This window comes from Neopsephotus bourkii, unplaced genomic scaffold (assembly GCF_033783945.1).
Source record: "Neopsephotus bourkii isolate Nb327-2 ecotype Australia unplaced genomic scaffold, CSIRO-AGI_Nbou_v1 NB_1768, whole genome shotgun sequence".
Taxonomy (NCBI): Eukaryota; Metazoa; Chordata; class Aves; order Psittaciformes; family Psittacidae; genus Neopsephotus; species Neopsephotus bourkii.
The window spans coordinates 4,934,214-4,956,353 of NW_026902242.1; the positions used below are offsets into that span (position 1 = coordinate 4,934,214).

The 22,140-nt window shown below is 40.1% G+C and overlaps 1 protein-coding gene across 1 annotated transcript in view; it reads right to left on the bottom strand.

Moving 5' to 3' along the window:
* Positions 1 to 22,140, bottom strand: part of ABCA4 (ATP binding cassette subfamily A member 4) — a 70,729-nt gene that overhangs the window by 14,816 nt on the left and 33,773 nt on the right. Inside the window, exons 17-33 of the mRNA XM_061378869.1 lie at positions 19,544 to 19,642; positions 15,844 to 16,065; positions 13,127 to 13,304; positions 12,017 to 12,148; positions 11,128 to 11,267; positions 10,172 to 10,309; positions 9,712 to 9,899; positions 8,765 to 8,855; positions 7,960 to 8,165; positions 7,501 to 7,549; positions 6,738 to 6,979; positions 6,177 to 6,301; positions 4,989 to 5,087; positions 4,352 to 4,541; positions 2,286 to 2,380; positions 1,298 to 1,330; positions 76 to 181 (exon numbers count right to left, since the gene is read on the bottom strand). Coding sequence (XP_061234853.1) covers positions 76 to 181; positions 1,298 to 1,330; positions 2,286 to 2,380; positions 4,352 to 4,541; positions 4,989 to 5,087; positions 6,177 to 6,301; positions 6,738 to 6,979; positions 7,501 to 7,549; positions 7,960 to 8,165; positions 8,765 to 8,855; positions 9,712 to 9,899; positions 10,172 to 10,309; positions 11,128 to 11,267; positions 12,017 to 12,148; positions 13,127 to 13,304; positions 15,844 to 16,065; positions 19,544 to 19,642 — 2,333 coding nt within the window. The remainder of the gene's footprint in view (positions 1 to 75; positions 182 to 1,297; positions 1,331 to 2,285; positions 2,381 to 4,351; positions 4,542 to 4,988; positions 5,088 to 6,176; positions 6,302 to 6,737; positions 6,980 to 7,500; positions 7,550 to 7,959; positions 8,166 to 8,764; positions 8,856 to 9,711; positions 9,900 to 10,171; positions 10,310 to 11,127; positions 11,268 to 12,016; positions 12,149 to 13,126; positions 13,305 to 15,843; positions 16,066 to 19,543; positions 19,643 to 22,140) is intronic.

Genomic DNA, 22,140 nt, shown 5'->3' on the forward strand with positions numbered 1-22,140 from the left:
CTGGTGCTGCTTATCTTCAGCTTCATAACAATTCTTTAGTAAAGGGACAATAAAACCAAAGGAAATCTTGCTTACTCCTGTGATATTCATCATTCGGCCAAGATCACTTAAAAAATTGACAACTTGATCTCCAGAAACATGAAGGACTGGGAGCTTTCCTCCTATAGAAATTCCTCCATATCTAACAAAGAGAACAGTATCATCAGTCACTTCTACCACATACCCAAAACTCTGTACTTTGATGGAAATACTAAAAACTCAATGTTTGTTTTCTATACATCCTATAATTCATGTATAGCAACCCTCACTCTTTTTCTAACAACTTGTATTAGGTCTTTTTAGGGCTTACAAATAATAGACATTCTATCAGTTCCTGAGGGGTTCATGCCAACATCCTGATTTAGATAGAAGATTTGGAGCAAACAGGTATTTATACAGTGCAAAATCTTTAAATCCAGATAACTGACATGAAAGTATTTATCCAGCAAGGACTAAGGACAGCATGGACCTCACTTAAAATTGCAGTTGCCCTGAGAGAAGCAGGTGATCACCTATGCTGGTGCCAGCCAACACTCCATAATAATAAATACTACTGCATTAGATGAACCATAATCTAATCCCATATAAAGTGATGTTTGCACATGAACAAGCAGATATTCTGTGCTGGAAGCCAGTCACCCAGCTGCTACCTTTGAAGTGAACTCCTGCTGCTGAAAAACTAAGTATGCTTTTCAGGCTAATCAGTCATCTTTCTAAGCTTAGTATCTACAGTGAGACATCACACTGGGGTTGGCTGATGTCTCTGTGTAAGTGTGGATCACTAGTGTAATGTTTTTTAACTACTGCATCTGTTCAGAGCAGGGATGAGGAGTTGTGGTTGTTACTTCTGTATCTGATAGTCTGGTGCTCAGGCTTCATCTTACCCGGTCTTTTTCTTTCTTTTAAGGGTTCACATTTTCCTGCTGCTCTGTCACAGTGTATGCAGTATTGTATTCTAACTTCCCATCACTCAGATCCCATTAATCTGACTGCTGAGGTAATAAAACTGTGATTGTTCCATTGTGTGCCTCTGGTCTTTATCCTTGTGGATGTAGTCCAAACAAATGTAACCTAAATGCAAAGGGTCTTTATAAAACCTTTGCACACCCCCAACCTATTTCCCACTGAAGCCGTGTTTGTTCTATACTATCTGCCACAATTCCCCTTGTCCATTCAGAGAAATATTGTGAGGTTCTAGGTTAAACAGAAATTCATTGTTGCTTTATTTACCCCCATAATCTGTGAATTGGTTTCTTACCTTTGCTCATTGACCCAGTATTTGCTCTTCAAGCTGAAACAGACAAACAGAATCCCATCTCTTAATGCACAGAACCAGTCAATGGTATTGTCAGGCTTAAAGGGAAATAGTTTCCCCTAAACAGCCTTTCCTCCCTGCCCCCCCCCCCCTTTTTTTTTTTTTTATTTCTTTTATTTGCTTTCTTTTTAAGTGATTGCTGATAACTTTGAGTTGTGGGGTTGTCTGGACTTTTGGTATTCCTTCTAGTGGTCTGGTTTTGTTTTCTGGCATGTTTCATCTCCAGCTTATACAGAGATAAGAAAGATTTTGGAAGTGACAGATACTGGTTCTATCCTAAATCCATAATGAGTGAATTTAAAAAGATGTGCCTAAGGCAATTATGACATATGCTAAGAGGAATCAGTCAAAGGCAGCCAGCACATAGCTAGTATAATAGCAATTTCAAGAACTTTGCTGGAATTGAAAAGGTAGCAAGGCCTGAATTAGAAATAATAGGCCATGGACACTGCACAGCCAATTACCATGCATGACACTCAGGCAAGTGAGCAGCTATCAGTAGGATAGTTGGATCGAACATTATCTTTTGGCTCTTAAGCACTTTTGCGAAGAGAGTGATAATTCACTCAAGCAGATGGTCATGCTGGTGTGGCTAAAGTTCTTCAGGAGCAGAAACCAGTATCTCTGCAAGACAACACTTCATGCTGTGCAGAGGCACCAGTTTTCTTACCACTGACACAGTTACCATTAATACAGCATACAGAACTTAGGTCTGCCTATAAAAGAGTACCTGATTATAAAAGTAGGTATAATTAAAACAATTTAACTTCCCTAAAATGAGCATCTCTATTCTTACATTAGGTATATGGACATGACACTGAAGTCTACACAACGCTGTGGCAAATCAGGTGTGTATGCTACTATTAAATGAGAATTTCATGGCCAGGTACAAAATACGACATGTGAAAAACAAAGGAAGATTCACCCCTACCTCCCTTTTATCAAAGTGGGGTATGTTTTCACCAGAAAATCAGAAATATTTCTGTGGGTGAGATCTTGAAGAATTTCTGTGCTGTGCTGCACTCTCTAAAAAGAAAATAAAACCCCGTCAATTACAGGAAACTTCACTGTCTCTAAAGCTATTAAGCGTTTGTCAGGAAAAGAGCAAAAGCAGCTTTGGTTCAGAGGAATTGCTCAGGTTCATAGTATCAGTGGAATGGAGTGGGTCATTCACTTTCTAGCCCAAAGGTCTTTATTTTCCTAAGATTCCAGAAGAAATCATGAAATCGCAAAAGGTCATGAGGGCTGACACAAACCAGTTGCACTTTGAAACCTGGCCCAAGTTATTTGCAACAGAGACCAAGGCTGCTCAAGGCTTTTTCTTCACTGGGAAAGAAGGAACCTTTTCAAACAGACAGAGGTCCCAGTGAAGATAAAGTGGTTTTCTGTGATTTAACAAGTTGAAGTAAAAATTAACATGAAAACTTGACCTTCACTGCCATGTTAGAAACTTTGAATGAAAATTACTCTTTTTTTTGTATTGAAAAGGATGCCAAATGAACATGATGCCTTTTTGAGGCTTTTGCAAATACAGGGTCACTATGAAATGCAAGACCTCATACTCATTGAGTTAATCCCAAGGCAGAATATACTGTAAAAGGTTCTTGGGCAGTTTCAAAGGCAAAATCTGCAACCTGAAATGACATAGGAAGACTGGTAGCATCCTCACAGTTCCTTCACTGAATGAGCTGCCTATGCTCAGACAGCTTTCATAATTACTTACAAACTGTTGCTTCCCTGGAGACTCAAATGTGAACTGTTTCTTCCTGACAAGTTATACAAAATTGTCAGGATAATATTATAACCAACACATTTCCCTCAGATGAGTAGAATCCTTATAAATGAGCAAAAAATTACTGCATCCTACTTGAATCCGAAACTTTAGAATAAATTTCCTTCCTAAATCCACTAGCATGCACTTAGCAAAATTCAACTTTGGCTGTTGATTGGACATGGATTATTGGAAATCAGAAATAACTTGTGATGCTGTGAATAATGTCAGAATAAAATCACTTTATTAACTTATTTTTTTGCTTCATAGACAGGAATTCTACAGATATTTAAACCAAGTTGCTTTGTTGTTAATAGTGGTAGAGAAACCAAAGCAAGCCAGGTCAGTATTTCTTAAGAGATTTGGATTCAGGAACTTGTGACATCAATATTAAAACTAGAATTATTTTAATCATTTGGCTAATGTGTGCAGCCTGGCAAAGAGGAGTATTAAAGCTGAGATATTAAATGAGTGAGCTGTTCTTCTGGCAGTGCCTGCAGTTCTGCTTTCGTTAACTTGTTAGAAAAACATCTAGAGAATGTAAACACTAACAGGCTGTCATTTTCCTTTGCTCTTCAAAAAAAGCAAACACATTTTATAAAGGGCACTACCAAGATCATTCACTGATTGGAGCAGGTAGGAATGTACCTCTCATCTCTTCTCCATACAGCACCAGCGGTTATTAAATCACTCCTCTTCATGCACATGCATACAAACATTTGTTTTGCTAGCTTAGAACTAACTTTCTAGAACTAGAACCAAGGCATGCAGGAAAATTATTATTTGGGGTTGACTCAACATTAATTTTTCCATGTTTAATGTGATGACACCTTCCATTTTTTTGAAAACCATAACAATTTTCTTTTCTTCCTCTCCTCTTTCTCCCTCCTTTACAGAAAGGCAGTCTTCTAAAGATAATTTTCTTCGAGACAAAAAAGCATTTGTTTTTTTTTATTATTTGATAAATTGGTTTTTTTTTTTGTGATTTTCTTCTATATGAAAAGGCTGCAATTGAGATGAAAATAGTGACCAATTTCATTGAAATGTGCAAGCTTTTCCGATACCTCTGAAACTGAATTCCAAATTCCAGCAATTCTTGCTCCGTTAAGAAAACATACCCCATTCCTTCTGTGTCTAGTGGCATGGCAAGGTACTTCCATACCTATCCCTTTCCCAGCACTTGCCATGAAAGTTTTGTACAGAGATTTATGGCAGAAGGACCCAACCTGTGGTGGGGGTAGGCCTCCTGCTCCTGCAGGGCATTCTGGCATCATAGTGAGTTTCTTGTGAGTGCTGCACTTGCATGAAGGTGATGGATTCTCAGGGCTCCACTTGTGGCTCAGCAGGAGGCTGCTCAGGTTGGGATGAACAGCAGGTGTGTTCCAAGCAGTTGGCATGTTGCCGCATGGGTAGTTCCTGTGTGGAGGAGCATTCTTTAAGCTGCGCATGGAAACTGTTCATGAGAGGTCACAGAATTGCTGAAGCAATTGCTTCCAAACACACCAATGGGAACAGGAGGAACCTGAGGGGACTCACATGTGGAAAGTGCCATGGAAGCTGTAAAGATTTGGGTCTGACCTACGGACCTGAATTTTAAGGTTGCTTAATTCTCAACAGAAGGCTATATGAACTGGTTTCCAGCTAGCCATATTGAGCACTGGGAATAATTCTTAATCCAGTGGCACTGTCGTCTTGCCGTTTGTTTGTTACGTTTGACCTGATACTAGATATTATGGCCAACAGTATATCTGAAGCATTGGCTGTAGTGCAAAGCCAAGCCAATTCATTCTTGTTTCACTACTCAAAACCCTGTAGTAATACCCTGTTAGAACCTTGCTTCAGAGAGGTTAGCCAGGAACTTACAGAAGAGGCTGATTCTTCATGCAGCGATTTCCAAATCCTGGTTTATTCAAGAAAGCATCAGTGAGGGAGACCATCTGCTCACTGCCAGGACGCTCATTGCTAAAGGAAGAACATAGGACTTTCTGTATAGAAATGTTTTGCAGACTATTGCACTGGAATACATATAACAAGTGGTGAAGGACACCCACATGGCAGAACCAACTGCCCCCTTCCAAATACTGCTGATTCAGTTGCCTTATTTATGCAAAACCCCAGAGCCTTCCAAGAGGATTAACACGCTAAAGCAATGGTCCTTTGCTCCTAATATTAAAGAATGACTTCTGACATAGACTGATAGCAACAGTCTCCAAAAAGGCTTGAATTTCTACCCTCTCAGCCCTGTCACAGTCAGTAATCAGAAGATGAGAAACATTCTGCATTTTCATTTGCTGAGACTAAAGAGACAATGCTGCTTATAGTAAAGTGCCTGCAAGCAACAAAATAACACCAGGCTACAGAATATCGCTAGTACCAAGTGTTACAGAAGTATGAATATCAAATGCTGTTCCACACACTACAATGTACAACTTTAATTAAAGTTTCATGTGAATTTTCAGTAGGAAACTCAAGCAAAAGGCTTCAGAATTACTGCCTTCAGGTTTGCTGTTTTCTGCTAGTTGGGATCTAGTCTAGGACTATCCAGCCAAAGAATACTGTGTGGGGAGAAACTGCTAAGCAGCAGCACTAATAAAACCCAAGAGTCTCTGCTTTCCTCTTGTTTCCATAACTTTGCCCAAATAGTGTCCCGACTATAAATAAATCTACCACAGGTCAGCGGATAGGCTTGAATCTCATTGTTCCCTAAGATTATGAATACAGGAGTAGTTCACTGGCATATCAGAAAGTTAGATTTCTTACTGTCCTGGATCTATGGTTATGCAGAATATGTAACTTTGTAAGCGCTGAGGTAATGAATTCAGGTAGGAAGAGGAGAGTAGAGGAGAGTACCAAAGACAGCAAGATATTTGAAGCACTCTTAGTTTGACAAACAGCTGCTTTCTCCACCTCCACCAATTTTATGCTGTTTTAAATCCTTTTTTATACCACGTAGAGTGAGAAAAGCCCACTAAGACAGGGCCCCATAATCCTAAAAGCTAGGGAGGAAAGGACGTATACATGGCAGTACTTTTACTCTATGATTCCTCTTACCTGAAGAAAGTAAACTGCTGTCCATAGATCCAAGGGTGTAAGGTTAAGGCAGGATATTCTCCAAATGGAGGAATAATGACTGTAAGTATTAAAGACAGCAACACAAAACTAGCAGGGAGAACAATCTGCAGGGAACATGAAAACATCACACTAGGTTATTAGATATATGTTGTAGAGCGACACTACACAGACCTCATAATATATGTAAACAAAGGAGGGACAGTGTGAGCACACAGATCAGATCTGGTTTATCTCCTGAACACCAAAAATTTAATCTCCAATGTTTTCAGTTCAGATTCTGTTTGTCGCAGAACTGTATTATGTTAAAAATAAAATGCCAGTCTAGTAGTGATTGAATCATGAACTTGGTGTGGGTAACAGACTCTAGGCAGAAAGAAATAGAATAAGAGACAGAACAGTTGGAATCATAATCAGAACAGTTAGGGACATTGTTACCCATTTGCAATAAATACTTCTGTTGCTTTGCAGAGAGACAATGCCAGGAAAGACAGCATTTAGAACGTTGTGAGAGAGTCAAGAACAGCAAAAGTGAGCCAGTACCTGGGCTAGGAAGTCCTTACGGCTGCGGGATGTGTGGTGGAACCGTTTGATGAGCAGTGCTTTGATCTGCTGAAGTACAAGCTGAAAACCTTTATACTGTTGGGACCCTTTGCCTTCATTTTGTTCTCCTGCTGTGCCTACTGGCATTCGAGGAGTGGTATTAGTTTTCAGTGTGGTTTGTTCAGCTGGTTTGTTCTCAGTAGAAGTTTTACCAAGAGTAGAACCATTTTCTTGAGTGTCTCCTAGGTTAAGATGAAAAGGGGCAGAGACCACACTTTATCTTTTATATATGAAGGTAGCACAGACATTTTAGTGAGCTCCACATTTTACAAACTGTATATATCACATCACCAGATTGCTTAATTACAACTGTTGCACTGTGGCTGTATCTAGTGGCATCACACAGGTTAACACTCTTCTTACTCAGCAGGATGAACAAGTTAATCATGGATGTAGTTTCTGGACTAATGGTCAGCTTATGGACTAATGGTCAAGTACGTTTTATAAAACTACTAAAACCATTGACATGTGGGGCCTTGACACTTCATTTACTTACACAGTTCAGAATCTCATCCAATCTAAATAAAGGTCTTTCTGCTGACTTCATCTTATTTCTCAGGTATCATGTCAGGCCCTAAAAAAGGATATTTGCTGACCAAATTTGTTTTGGCAAGAACACCATACAAAGACTGAAGGTTCTGAGGTTCCTCTTTACTTGCAGCCCCAGGAAAAGTTTATCAAGTACTGATTCATGGATCTTTACCTTCTTTCTGCATTCCAGGGTCAGCTTCTGCTGTGACCTTTAGGAAAACCTGCCATAGACAAATACATATCCTGGTTAGGAACAGAACAGGTACAATCATCTGACTTCTGGAGCCTATACATCATCATTTAGTGTAAAAGAAACAAAATCAGATAGCTTTTCAGGACTGCTGCTTATTACACAACCAGAGATCTTTTAGGAGATATCTCAGAAAATAAAAGACAGGAACAAGCTAAGATACAAAGACAGATTTCAGGCTAATGAGTCATGCTCCATGAGGCTAGCATGAAGTGATGCTTGGATCCTTTCTCTACGCCTATTCCAAAGACATCCTGAGCGTGCCACAGAATATGTGAATAGGTTTTGGATGGGATAGTATACATGTTTAGGAACAGGAACTGTCTCAGAAAACATTCTGGGGACTGCTGGTAAGATCAGCAGGTATCAGAGGTCTGTTACCTCTTCAAGTGGTGTGTCTGAAACTCCAAAACTGCTGAGTCCCAGGTCATCCAATGTTTCCTCCAGTTCTCTGAAGAGACTGGCATAAGATCGCTGTTTAAAGTGTTTACTGGGCAGAAGGTAAACTAGTTCCTGACCAATGTTTTCAATTAATTTTGCTTCTGGGACATGATGATGAATGACTTCTGCAAGCTCATTCAGATCTCCTGTGAAAATTAAAAACAGTGTTCAAAGAATGAGTATTTAACAATGCTAAAAAGCTGTTGTTTGCACTATATAAACGGGGACTGCTCTATTGCATAACTCAGATATCTCAGTTAATTCTGTACTAGGCTGGGCTGTGTTGCTAATTATGCTCTGGAACTACGTAGCAGAAAAATATTTCAGGTCTGTTAAGAAAGCACAACAAAATCTTCAACAGTATCTACTTAAGTTGTTCTCTCACATAGAAAAGTCAAAACAACCTTTTTCTAAGAAAGTCAGTTCCCTTCACTCTAGATATGCTTCAGTTTCCATGAACAAATGACACATTTTGGTGTACAGTAGTTCAAAACTCAGCCTACACTTCTAAAGCACATAAACTTCCAGTTCATCATCTGTACCTAAGACCATATATACATCAAAAAGGGGCAATAGTAAGCAAAGCCACAAAGAAGCCTTATCAAATTCATGTTACAATGCAATACAGATGTTAGACACAAGCACTGAAGAAGTGGGCATCTGAAGCATTGATACGTAAAACGAGATCGTAGCATAACAGGAGACAGAACTATGTGTTGGAATGCCAAACCATCCCACTTCTTACCATCCAGTTCCTGCTCTGGAGCTCCTTCTTTGTCCCTGTGTGCACAGCTGGAGCAGGAGCAGGAGCACTGAGATCCACAGCTGCAAAGTGACTAGCATGGACAAGCAACAGATACAAAGATTAAAGTGCTTCAAATACATGCAAAACAGGCTGCAAGTAAAGGCTGTCAGCCTTTGAAGGCTGGAGTCAGTGAAAAACTGGACGTATCTGGAGCACCTTGAACATATTATACTGAAAGTCATCTGAGGACTGTATTCAGCAGTGCAGAAAACAAATCCACTTGCACAAAACATACCTGTAACTTCTAAATTGCATGCAAAAACCTGGGAAAATGTGATCAGTAGCGACCATGAGCATACAAATCATGTTGTTACTAAGACCGGAAGCGCTACTAACAAGAGAAACAACCCAGATCCCTATTTCAAGCTGTGTGATGGGCTGGTTCAGCTATGGATAAATGTAGACTCTTCTGGTGTCTGAGCTAGTTACTAGACTACATCATGTTTACAACCAGTGTACTGCAAAAGCAAGCATTAGAAAGACCTGATCATATAATCATGGAATGGTTTGGGTTGGAAGGAACCTTAAAGATCATCTAGTTCCAACCCCCCCTGCCACAGGCAGGCACACCTTCCACTACACCAGGCTGCTAAAAGGACAAAGGCAACTTGTCTGGTAAAACTTTAGACATACTAAACTGATGAGAGTGAACTACAGACTATGGAGGGCTTTCTATCTAGCTATTATTTTCACCTGGCTGGCTGGCTGGCTGTATATTTATATATTTATAATATATTCATATTTATTTTTGCATTATTTTTTCATTTGGAAGTCAGTTTTGTACACAACCTCCAGCAGCACATAACTGTTTTCCACCCTGGTGCAGTGCATGACTATGTGTAAGCATTTTTCACATTCCATGTGCAGGGAGGGTGCCATGTACTTACTGAAGCCCTTCCAATTTTGGTGTTTTTCATCTTGCGAACAAGAGTGAGATAGAAGCCAGACCCAAAGCAGTTCTTTAGGAATACAGGAGAACCTGAGCAGAAGAGTTTCCCTTGGGATATGATCGCCACTCTGTCTCCAAGGATGTCTGCCTCATCCATGTGATGGGTTGAGAGGATGATGGTTCTGCCTATAAAGAATAAGGAGGAATATTCAAGGAATGGACACTCTCTTGAACTCAAAACTGTGCTTAGTTTTTTGGCAATTAATGCAGGGTTTTCTCTGCACCAGAGCCAAGTCCTAGGTTTGCTGCATCCTAGGTATCTCTTCACAGAACCTTGTTTGCCTGTATTCATATCCCACTACTCATGAGTTTAACCAGCAGCCACATGTTGCATTTATCACAGGTTTAAAAAAACAAAAAACCCACACAGAAACAATTTCCACTCTCAGAGGTGTTACCTGAGCGATACTTCAGCAGGAGATCCCAGATAGATCGCCTGGAATATGGATCAACTCCAGATGTGGGCTCATCCAAGACTACCACTTTAGCTTCACCCACAAATGCAATGGCAACAGACAGTTTCCTTTGCATTCCACCTGAGAACAGACACGTCCAGGAGTCTGAGATGAGTTACATGAGTGGCAGGGGTGTAATAACACTGCTTTTCACTGGGGGGACTGATACAAGTAAAACAAAACCCACCCGCCAGCAATTATCTGCAGTTAAGTCAATAGTGACATTTTTCCTCTGAAATTCAGCATAGCTTGTTCAAAATTCTGTTATCTTTATTAAATGTAACTTTTTAATCTACAAATTGCATTTTCTGCTTCTTGCCAGAAGCAAAAGCAGGAAGAGACAAGATTTTCATGTTTTTATGCGAATCAAGCCAACTTTTACAGTTACAATCAAGGATAAATTAGTATAAGCACACCTGGCTGTTTATTTAAATCAGCTTTTGAATCTCAAAGTGAGATGAGTTCAAACACACTACCTGCATGTGTACATTTAGAATGAAAGTAACTACTTCTACTAAATAATACAGCAGTATAGAGTACTGATCCAAACAGCGGAGCTGCATGATAATATACTATTTCGTTTGCCTTTAAATAATAGAACATTGAGTTTTGGGTTTTTTCTTACATTGGCAGATTTTTCTTTTTTATATACTTATTAACCCCTCCCCAGCTTTAAGTATATTTTAATTTGTTACATACTTGAATTTGTAGTAGATTTAGGGACAGGTTGTGCCAGCTTTACTATTTGTACAGTCCCATTTACTCTTAAGAGAGTAAAGACCTCCCCAGTGCACAGTGATGTGTCAGAATATGTCTTCAAATACATAATTTGAACTATAATTGCCCAAAGATAAAGAAAAGGCAGAAGAAAAAACATCTTAGAACAATCCTATGGGCACCTGACAAATTCTGAGCCTCTTCATTCCTTTTATGGGTGAGTCCCATGTCTTCTAGCATTGTTTCCAACTCTTGTTCAGCTTCATCCCTGGATCTCCCTTTCAGTTGAGAATAAAACAAGATGTGCTCTGCTACAGTAAGCCTGTGAAATCAGACAGAAAGGCACCAGGACAATGTAAATAAATATGCAGATTTTTGTTCCCAAGCAGCAATAAATTCACTCTAGATAAACTCCTTTATCTTGCTAAAGGAAGAGAGGCTGCTTTACCCTACATCTGAATCACAGATCTTACTAGGGATCAACATGCTTCCCTTAGATGTCATAGGCTCTTTCTCTGCCTTTTCAAAGCAGAACCTGCTCCTAAAGGAACAGGTATAACAGGCATAAGCCATCCATTTTAAGCATATAAAATGGGAGCTAATGTAAGAGCTGCATTAATGAAAAGAGTCTGCTGTTGAGATGCACACAAACTAATGGCAGTGAAGCTGGAAATCACCTGAGAAGGTAGTAAACAGCTGGGTGATAGTAGAAAATTGGCAATAAAATATCCTGCTACTGGGCTGTTGCCCTAGATTTTTATGCTTTAGGTGGCCTAAGTCGTATGAATCCCCAGGCTGAACTCATGCTAACTCACACTGCAACAAAAACCACCAGCACCAGGAGCACTATCATTTTCCTTGGAAACTTCTCTGTTCCCAGCTAAATGATGGAGGAGATTTCTACTGGAGGAGGGCACTACCTACCCTATGTGAGTGCTAAATGCTGGAGAAGCACCTCTGAGATATACCTACTGCCAGCACAGTAAGAGAAACAACACAGGCTTTGTGGCTTTGTCAAGCATGCAGACTGGAACCCTTACTCTGAAAAAGCTAGTATGGAATGATACTTACTGGTTGAATAAGATATTGTACTGAGGGCACATGCCTAATCTGTGCCGAATGGAGTCCATGTGAGTCTGAATATCCAAGCCACCAATCAGCACAGTGCCAGAAGTGGGTGGGAAGAGGCCTGTCAGTATGGACCTGAGAAAACAGAATGAGAACATTCCCACTCCCCTCTTTCCCTGCCACATTAGGAAGATGCATAGCACAATTCCACTAGATGGAGCATGACGACTCCTTACTATGGGCCTTGATGGAACAACTCCAGTAAAAAAGCATACATATAAGTACTCTTGCCCTGCTACATTGAGAATCTTGTGGATCTGCAGATTAGAATGCTTTTGATTTGGGTCAAACATTCTTATTGTGGAACAATTACCAAAAAAAAAAAAAGGGCAATTTAAAGTCCATTTGAAATAAAACTGTTTTTTAATAAAAAAAAAAAACCTAAAGTGTTCCACTGGGAAAAATCACAATGAAACATTTCAGTTCTTTCAACCTTTGTTGAACTTGTCACCGACTCATGAAATATATTGCTCACCAATTCATCCTATTTTGCCTAATAAAGCTCTGTATAAAGAAATTAAATATTCCTAAAGTCCAGCTTTCTGAGATGCTAGGGTTCTAGGATTAGGGGAACATCTTAATCTGGACATGGATCTTGCATATATATAATCTTTTTGTCTAAACAGGATCTGTATTTTATACTCCTTTGCACATAGATCAAAAAACATGACTGACAAATTCAGACAGAGAAATTAAGAACATGTGGAGTGTGGTGGCTTTCAAATCTTCAGTTCTTTCAGCCAGATCCTTCTCCCTCTCCACCTACTGGGAGTCTGGCCATTCTAAATGAATTATGAGGGAGAGAATTGCTTCCTTCTCTCCAGACTTTCACTTGTTTGTGTCATGCATTGCCTCTCTCCCTCGGTTTTAACTAATCCAGGATATCTTCTCTTTGCCTAAGGGCAGCATTTCCCTGTCTGGAAAAAACTTGATGCTGTGCATCAAGCTAGCTGCAGGGGTGGTAGAGAGACAAGAGTGAAAAGAGAAGGCTGCTCCTCAGGACACAGCAATAGAACATCCCCTGAGTTTGCTTCTTCTAAAATACAGACTTACATGGTGGTTGTCTTTCCTGCTCCATTGTGACCGAGGAATGCTGTGATCTGGCCTTCATAAAAAGTAATATTCATCCCATCTACTGCTGGCTTGGGCCTGTTTGCAAAAATCTTCACCAGGTTCTGAATGCATACTCCAGGAATCAGTCCTGTTGGCTCAGGTTCAAAGAAGGTATTTACTTGAAAGACAAGAAATCAAGAATGAAAAAAAAAAGAATAAAAGCATGTTTTAACCCTAGTTCTGATGATGACACATCAATAAGTGCAGAAGCAACAGCACACACTCAGTAAAATACAGCATCTTGTGCCAGATTCTCCAGTCACACCACTACCAAACTGAGGCAAGATTTCTATCCACAGTGCAATTCGGTTACACTCACCCATAGATCAGTAACAGAAGTGGAGCCCAGAACTGTAATAATCTGTGGAGAGATAACTCACTGGGTCAGGTGAAGCTGAATGTGCTTTCTGTTTTGTGTAGCAGGAAGATTATTTGGGAATGTTGTCTGAAGATACTTAGATAGGCTGAGAGATTAAACAAGCAGCAGGTTGCCTTTTTAGCCAAGCTAAATTCTGTCATTCAAATCATGTGTCCAGCTGTGCATTCTTTTACCAGGCTGCTTTAAAACAAACCAACATTTGCCTTTAATCCTGGTAGGTGAAATTTACCCCCTTGCAGAGGCCAGCTCAAGATTTAGACAGTACCTAACATAAGCACGACATTGGATGGCTTTCTCTCTGGATTAAAAATGCATTATTGTAAATAGCACCATCGGGATGTTTTATTGCATGGGCTTCTCGACAAAACAAACTTCCTTTGAAGTAAATTAAGCCCTTAGGCAATGTGAATGATGGGAGTTGAGAAATTTAAAGAGCCTGTCCACTTTTGTTTACACAGAATGCTTAAGGCTTGATAGGGAGGCTTGTTTTGCAATTGCAGTTCAGTTAAATTGCTCAGTAGCCAGCAGGCCTTCGTGGAGAGCAGCCAATGCCATCTGGCTGAAACCAGCCCCACCTCCAGCAGTGGCTACTATGACTGTCATTATAAACATACTCAGGAAAATGTTTCAAATATGTTGTACATGCCAGAGCTGTACAGAGCTGAAATAATTCATTTAGAATGGGTAGCTTTATTTAAAATAAAATTACATTTATGACAAACTCTTCTTTTGCTTTATGAAGGAATTTGGGTTTCCTTTTGTCTTGCTAAAACAAATACATACATCCCTGTATTTACAGAAGTTCACATGGAGTCTGGCTAGATAGATATGCATATATTGGCAACTGAGATACCATCCTTTTACATGTATCATTACCTCAATTCATATTTGTCTGCAAGACTCACTGACAAGTTCTGAGGCAAATTTTCTGATGATCTGCTTTGCATCACTTGAAGGACATTGGTGGAGGGCTGAGCTCCTTTTTTTTGTGATTCATATTTCTCCACTATGATCCTATTCCCTCAGTGCGATTTTGGGCCATTTAGGTCTTCAGAGATGGCAGCAGTTGTTGGGGAGGTTAATGGGTCTTTGGTGAAGGCTCTGCTTAAAACCTATCAAGCAATTAGGACAAGTATATAGAGTGTCTGCCCTGCTCTGCTAACCTATTGGACTGCACTAGAGTTAAGCCATTAGAACTACTCTCCATTTCACATCCCATTACTCTTACATGAAGCTCTAGCTCTTATGAAACCATTGTGGAAACTGCCCTTGGACCATACCAGGTCTGCTCTTGGCTTCTCTGCCTCTCAGATCCTGTGTGGCTGGCTGAAAGGGAAGGCAGGCTTTTTTGTGCAGTGACAGGCAAAGCCCTTCCTCTGTGGCCATGGAACAGCTGGAACCTGGGAGCTGATGAGTACAGCACCACAAAGATAAGGCAACACTAGGAGAAGATTGGCTGAAATAACCTTTGCCCTCTGCCTGTCTTTTTTCTTTTGAAGTCTGTCCTGTTTCCATTCACCCTGAATGCACGTTTTCAGTGCCTACGTGAGGAGCTCTAATGACTCCACTTTTATCTCTATCTTTTCAAGAGTCAGAGTGGGCTCAGAGCTGTCTGTGGCAGTTTTGCTACAGAATCCACATGCATTCCTCTGAGCATCACATTCAGAAAACTTCTCTGGCTCCTCACAAAAGAAGACATAGGGACTTGAAAACAAGGCAGGTCATTCAGGAATTCTTAGGTGGTGGCTAATGTCAGCATCAGAAAAGGCTGCAGACAGACACACAGAGCACTTCAGATAAACCCCTTTGAAACCAGCCTTTCTCTACAGATGCAACACACACTAAAGATAGGGGGATAAAAGAAGGGGGGGGGGGTTGAAGAACATTCCTCTCAGCATTAAGTATTTGTATTGAAGTCTGTTTAATTCTAAGAAGTTAATGTATGTGTCTCTGAGGCTCCCCTCATAGCATGGACACTAACTTGCCATAGAAACAGCCTGCATTTGCATGATAAAAACCAATTACAGAGATCTTCCGGAAGGCAGCTCTCATATATGATGGCTAAAATATTCTAAGGAATTGTGAATGCAGAGGAATCCGCGAGAGGGTAGCTGGGAGAGTCAGTGCTTCTCCTGAGCTTAGCTCGGGCAGCCACATGCTATGCTCTGTAGCCTACTGGGCTCTTGTAGCTTGACTCCAATCAGTCCTATTTCTAGTTTGTTATGAAATACAGTAAGCATGGTTTCTCAGAAGTATTCAAGTTTCTCTCTCTCCTTACTATGAATTTCATCTTTGTCCAGGGTATCTGTCTGAGGCTTCCCCCGCTCACCGGGTTCTCTTTCTCGTTTGTGTTTACACTGTTTGTTTTTACCATCCTTCTCCCCCTGCTTGTCACTCTTCTCTTCTGGCTTTTCAGGCTCTTCAGATTTCCTTGTGCTTTCATTTTTTTCCCCTTCCATGCCCTTCTGATCCACACAGCCTTCTGGCTCCGGGCTTTTATCTAAATCAACCAAAAGTAACCAAGATTTAATTAACCAAACTTGAATTTCCTCTTATCTATCTGTGGAGGTACTTTGAGGAAAAGGAGGCAGTCTTTACTAAGCCTTGAGCTCTCCAAGAATCATCAGTGCTTTACTCAGGTTAGGTACAGCACTCAAAGCCATCTACCTTAAAATCTTCATAGTGTCAGGAACAAATGACTGAATTTTGCAATTATAGACTCAGAGTAGAAGATCCTGACTAATATTAGGCATATGCTTTATATTTTGTCCACACAGCTCTAGACCAAATTCTTCACCACTTGCAGAGAAATGCCATACAGACATTTCCCAGGTGTGCAGGGAGTGAGAGAGAGGAAAACAAAACAACAAGGTTAAATGAAAAGCAAACTGCTACTAAGATTAAGAGACTTGCTCCAGGCTGGAATGAATGAGTTGGTGTTAACTTTTGTACAAGTCACATAAAGTCACTAATGGGGACAGGCTTAAAGCAGGAAGAACAGTGATGATAGAAGAGGAAGCTCCTGAAGGAATTGCTTGCATTACACAAATTCAAGCTGATAGCCTAGAGTGCAAGGAGCACAGTTGTGAACTAGCCCCTTAGGTCTCAATTTTGGGGTGGAATTTCGCCTTAACATTCTGCTATAAGAAGTTTAAGCCTATAAAACTATGTAAAATTACACAAATAGCAACATAAACATGTTCGCTGCATCACCTTAAACGGCAAAGTGAGGGATACAAAAGTGCACTGACTTAAAAGTACCAAGATGATTTACCAGTTTAACTTCATTTTCAGCTGTGTGTTATATTACCTGGCACTTTCGTACCCAGTTTCCTTACCAACTCGTTAGTTAGCTATGATAAGTTAAAGAAATGTTTAGTATTGTCCCTGAAGGAAAGATATGAGTTGAGAAAAGTTCTATATTGTTCAAGTTCTTCAAACAGGTAAGAATTGCATGCCTCCTACAAAGGCATTAATCAGAGATGACCTTTCCAACTGTCCCTGCTCAAGAAAACACAAGGCAATCAGCATCTCCTTGAATGTTACATGCTCCAGCTCCTAAACAACTTGGTGGCTCTTTCCTAAAATCCCTCCAGTAACTCTGTCTTTCTTTCAATGAGGATCCCTAAACCAGACAACACGGTCTGGATAACCTCACAAGTGCTAACTAGAAGGGAGGAATCACTTCCCGTGAACTGATGGCTGTACTCCTACTAATAAAGCTCAGGATGCATCTGATCTTAGCTACCTGGGCACACTTGGTATCGCATGTTCTACATGTTACCAGACCTTTACTACAAAGCTGGTTGCCATCCAGGTTGCAGCCAGTCTGTACTGTCCTGTGGAGTTATTCCATCCCAGACACAGTATTATGCATTTACTTTTGTTGAACTCCATGAGGCCATTTCTCCAGCCTCTTCAGGTTCCTCTGTAAAGCTGCCCTGCACTCGCTGTTCCTTCCAATTTGGTATCTTCCATTACTTGCTCCCACTCAGGCTGTTAATAAAGGCATTATACAGCATTAAGTCCAGTATCAGGCCCCTGCTACTAATAACTGGTCCCCAGTTATGCTTTGTACTGCTGATCACAATCCGTTGGACCCACCAGTTCAGCCAATTTTCTACTCACTTTAGCATCCACTCAAACAGCCTTTATCTCATCAACCTGGCTATCAGAATACTACACAACCCATGCTAAAGTGCTTGCTAAAGTCAAGGTAAATAGCATCCACTGCTCTCTCTTTGCCCATTGATATGTTCATCACAGAAGAAAATCAGACTGGTTAGGCAAGATTTGCTCTTCATAAATCCATGTTCATCATATCCTATCACCTTATCCTTTATGTTCTTGGGAATGGTTTCCGGAAGGATCTACCACTTAACCTTCTTAATCTTACCAGGGACTATCAGCAGAACTAGAATGAGAGTTGTGGAGGGGACTGTAAGATTGCCCAATTATTTCTCAACAGCAAACTGTTAGATCAGCTCAGTTACCTGATGTAGCCTCCCCTGCAAAATAAACTCTAGGCTTCACTTAAGCAAAATGTTTTATCTAAGTCATCTAAAAAATGGTAGTATAAGCTCATCAAATTGATTTTAAAAATGGCAGTAAAGTAGCAGCCATAAACTGTTCTGTTGCTGGTTTACCTGAGCACCTGAATATTTTGGGGCTTTCAAGCCTTCTCACAACATTTAGTTTGGGTACTAAGAAATCACAAGTTGCCCCTGTACTGGAAATAGGCTAAAGAACACACAGAACTTACTAAGCATTAAGATAACCAGACAATGGGTTTTATTTCCACTAAATTTAGGCTTACACTAAATAAATAGATAATGTTAAAATCCTGTAACTAACTGCTTTGAATTTGTGCGAGTCAAAGGAGCCCTGGTGCAGGACGTGCCCAAACTCCACAGAAGTCAATGAGATGTAGTGGCTGACATCTTACCTGGGTCTTGGGAAATATTCTATTCATCTACAAACATATTACAAGTCCTCCTTTGGCTCTTTCCTCCTCCTTCCTATACAGTCACATCCTAATCTGGTGGCACCTGCAAAGCTGAAGCAGGTAGCAGACTCCATAACATCTAGGCAAGCCTCTACCATTCTGAATACCCTCACAGCAAGGCCAAAGGAAAACCTGTTAATTCCCTCAGAATGTACCATAAGGCAAAGCCTCTTAAAAACACCCCACTGTTAGAACCTCTTTTCTGATCAAAATATGAGCAGTGGATGTAATGTTCACAGAAAGGATTAACTCCCTTCTGATTTATAGGTATCATCCTGAGATGTGACTGCCTTGTCAGCAGTCTGAGTTGATGAAGCAAAGGACAGTAATGAGATTATTTCTTCATTTGTCATTTTGACTGGTTTCACTGTTACCTTGTAAATTTCAGACAGATTTCAAAACACCACCTTTAGCAAGCCTCTATTCTAAACATTAATTATTCTGCATTATTTCCTATTTAAATAGTCACCTACACATTCTTAAGTACTCCAGTATCTAAGCACAGACACTAATCCATAAAAGCAGGACTTTTGAACTCATTTGCACTGTCGGTCCAAGGGTGGCATAAATTTTGAAATTGCTTAAAAACCCAAAGTAAACTGACAGAAATTAGTGTCAAACTAGGTAGAAAATAACCCAAATTAGAAAGATAGGAGATCCTCAGTATAAGAAAGATCAACATTTCACAAATGCTATGTTGAACAATAAGAACTCCTCAAATGTCTCAAAGAGTGCTGGTTAGAGAGTGGGGGTTTGATGTTGCTTGTTAAGCCCTGCTTTAAAGGCTCCCAGATGGAATAGTGACTCACCTCTAATAACTCTAATAATAGCAGGCCACTGCAAGTTCAAAGGCACCTGCTGATGTTCCCAGCGCATGGCTGGGTCTAATCTTTGCAGCAGCTCAAGTAATGGAAATGTTACGTTGTCACCTCTAAGCGGATCAGTGGGTTTGAAGTTATTTAAAAGAACTCACCATCAGCAGTTGCTGTTTTCTCAGCTTTAGGGTTTCTAGGGCCAAGCCAGTAAGATTCCTGCACAGGGAAATACCAAGGCTGCGGTAGCCCATAGTCCCCTAAAACAAAAATAAGAAGGCAAAGTGGACTTCATAAACACATTCCTCAGTAGGCACAAATTCATCTAGGCAAAGTCTGAGCTATGATTATAAACACTTGCAGTCCTAATATTGCATATCAGAAGGGTAAACCATCCACCAAGTACCTAACAGAGCAGATTCTGTTTGCAGGTATTTTCTTTCCTTTTGGACAGGAGTAAAATATGCAGAAAATGTGTGATCTCATTGGCTTTACCATGTTTGAAATAGAATGTGGTTTAATTACAGAATGGAGCTAACTCCTTACATGGGACAATTTGAATCCTCATCAACAGGTCAGCAGCTGCCAAGGAACACCCTGACTGCTTAAGATGGCATTCCAGCTTTACTCAATGTCGACGCTGAACACTCAAGGGTTGACACGAATGAAAAGCTTATTGTATTTACACTTACCACCCTGGGCCTGAATTCACAACTGGCAATGAGAAAAGAGACTCTGGCTGTTACTTCAGCACACAGGAAAACTGACAATAATCTTTTTTTTAAACAGAAATAGACTTTTTTATTCACAGATTAATTCTGCTTTGAAAAGAGAAAGTACAGTAACATTATCAGCTGTTGTCAGGCCAGAGCAGTGTTAGTGCAAGCCAATATTGCTTTCCTGGATCATACTGATACATAGAATGCAGGGATTTGAGCTGCTATGTTTAAAACATCTGTGAACCCAAATGATACTGGCCTTGTGCTACTTACTCATAATAAGCTAAGGGAATTTCTGATGGTTGCTGAAAGGTGGTCAGTTTCTCTGTAATGAAGACCACTGTTGGCAAAAGTGTCTATTTCTGACTAACCAAAAATACCCTGTATTTCAGGCAACCACTTGTAAACAAACACCCTGTCTGCATTCATAAGCAGTTTGTCTTGCACTTGTTATGGACTGGATTGCACCTCTTTGAAAATGGTGGCTAAAACAACTGCTTCTCATTCAGGATGGATGGAAACCCCTCCATTATAGAGCAAAAACCTCAAACATACAATGGCCCAGTGTGCCAGTGGGTGTCTGGCTATAGAGAAAGCTTGAGCAGGAGCTGAACCATATGGTTCGAAGGGCTGTCCGGGGAATTTGTATAGCAAGCTCAGAGAGTACAGCACCGATTTGGTAGTTCTGCATGTGTGCAATGGAGAAATGCTATAGGAAATTCCACAGAAACAGAGGAGCAGAAAGCCAAAGAGGAACTGAAGCTAATGAACAGAAGCCCTGAGAGGCATTACTTTTGTGTAAAGTGCTGGCATGAAAAAAAACACCAACTTGGATCTAAGAGCAAAGAAACTCCTGTTACTGAATTCCTGCTGTGTTCATGGAAATAGTACATTGTCCATTATTTTTTAAATAAACAGAGTTGCAACATGGGCTTCTCCAAAGAGAAACTTTGAGGAAAATTACTGCAAATAAGCTTTGAAAACAAGTGTATTAAAATTGCATTAAACTGCTTTGTGAGGACACATTTGTTACAAAGTGAATAGGCATGAATTTGGTGGAGCATAGCTCACTTTGGTAGGGACACAAAGCAGACTTCAGGTGGTATTTTAATTCAAAACAAAATGTCCTCAGATGCATCTAAAACCATTTACAAATCCTTATCTTTTCTTGCTTTGGGTTAACTACCATAAGTGATGTGTGCAGATCAACACCATCTTATCTTATTCATCATTCATTTTCTTTCCTAGCTAGAAAATCTGCAAGATCTCAAATTCTGCAGAACCACTCAAGGGAGACAAAAGAAATAAAAGAAAAACCATAGCCATCTGCCAAGAAACACATTCTGGAACTGTGGAACTGCAGTTCATATGTGGGAGTAACAGATTAATGAAAAGAAAGCTCACTTGCTCCTACAGCAGAAGAGGCTGCATTTATTATACCGTAACAATATTCTATAAAAAGATAACTATTTAAGCTGCAAGAACAAACTGGTGTCTTACAAAGAAAGTTCCCAAACTTTGTAACTGATGATAAAGAAAATCCTTTTGTGAACTTGCACTAGAACCAGGATTCCTATTTAGCAATAAAACCAATCCACAAAGGCTCTTTCACAGCTGCCTAAGACACAGTATGAGCCTCAGGAAATAGTACCATCCTTTAAGAAACTGGCTGGCCTAATGGGGCCATCGTACGTTTGTGAACTAGATCTGTTAAAACGCCTCAAAAGAAATATACACAAATTGGCTGTTAGCAAATCTCATTTCTGTAGATTTATTTTCTATTTAAATTTTAAAACAGAACCAGAAATTGCATCCTCCTCCTTACTCATCCTCATTTTCTATTAATTTCAAAACTAAAACAGGAGAAAGGAAAAAAAGAGAAAAGTGAAAGCCCTTACTAAAGCAGTGGTGCTATACTGGGTACGACTGATAGGCTACAATGTCAAATACCCTTTTTCTGACAAAGAAATATTCAGAGACTGATCAGACTGACACTTTACAACAACTACCACTACTTTGTTTGAATAACGAACAGACAT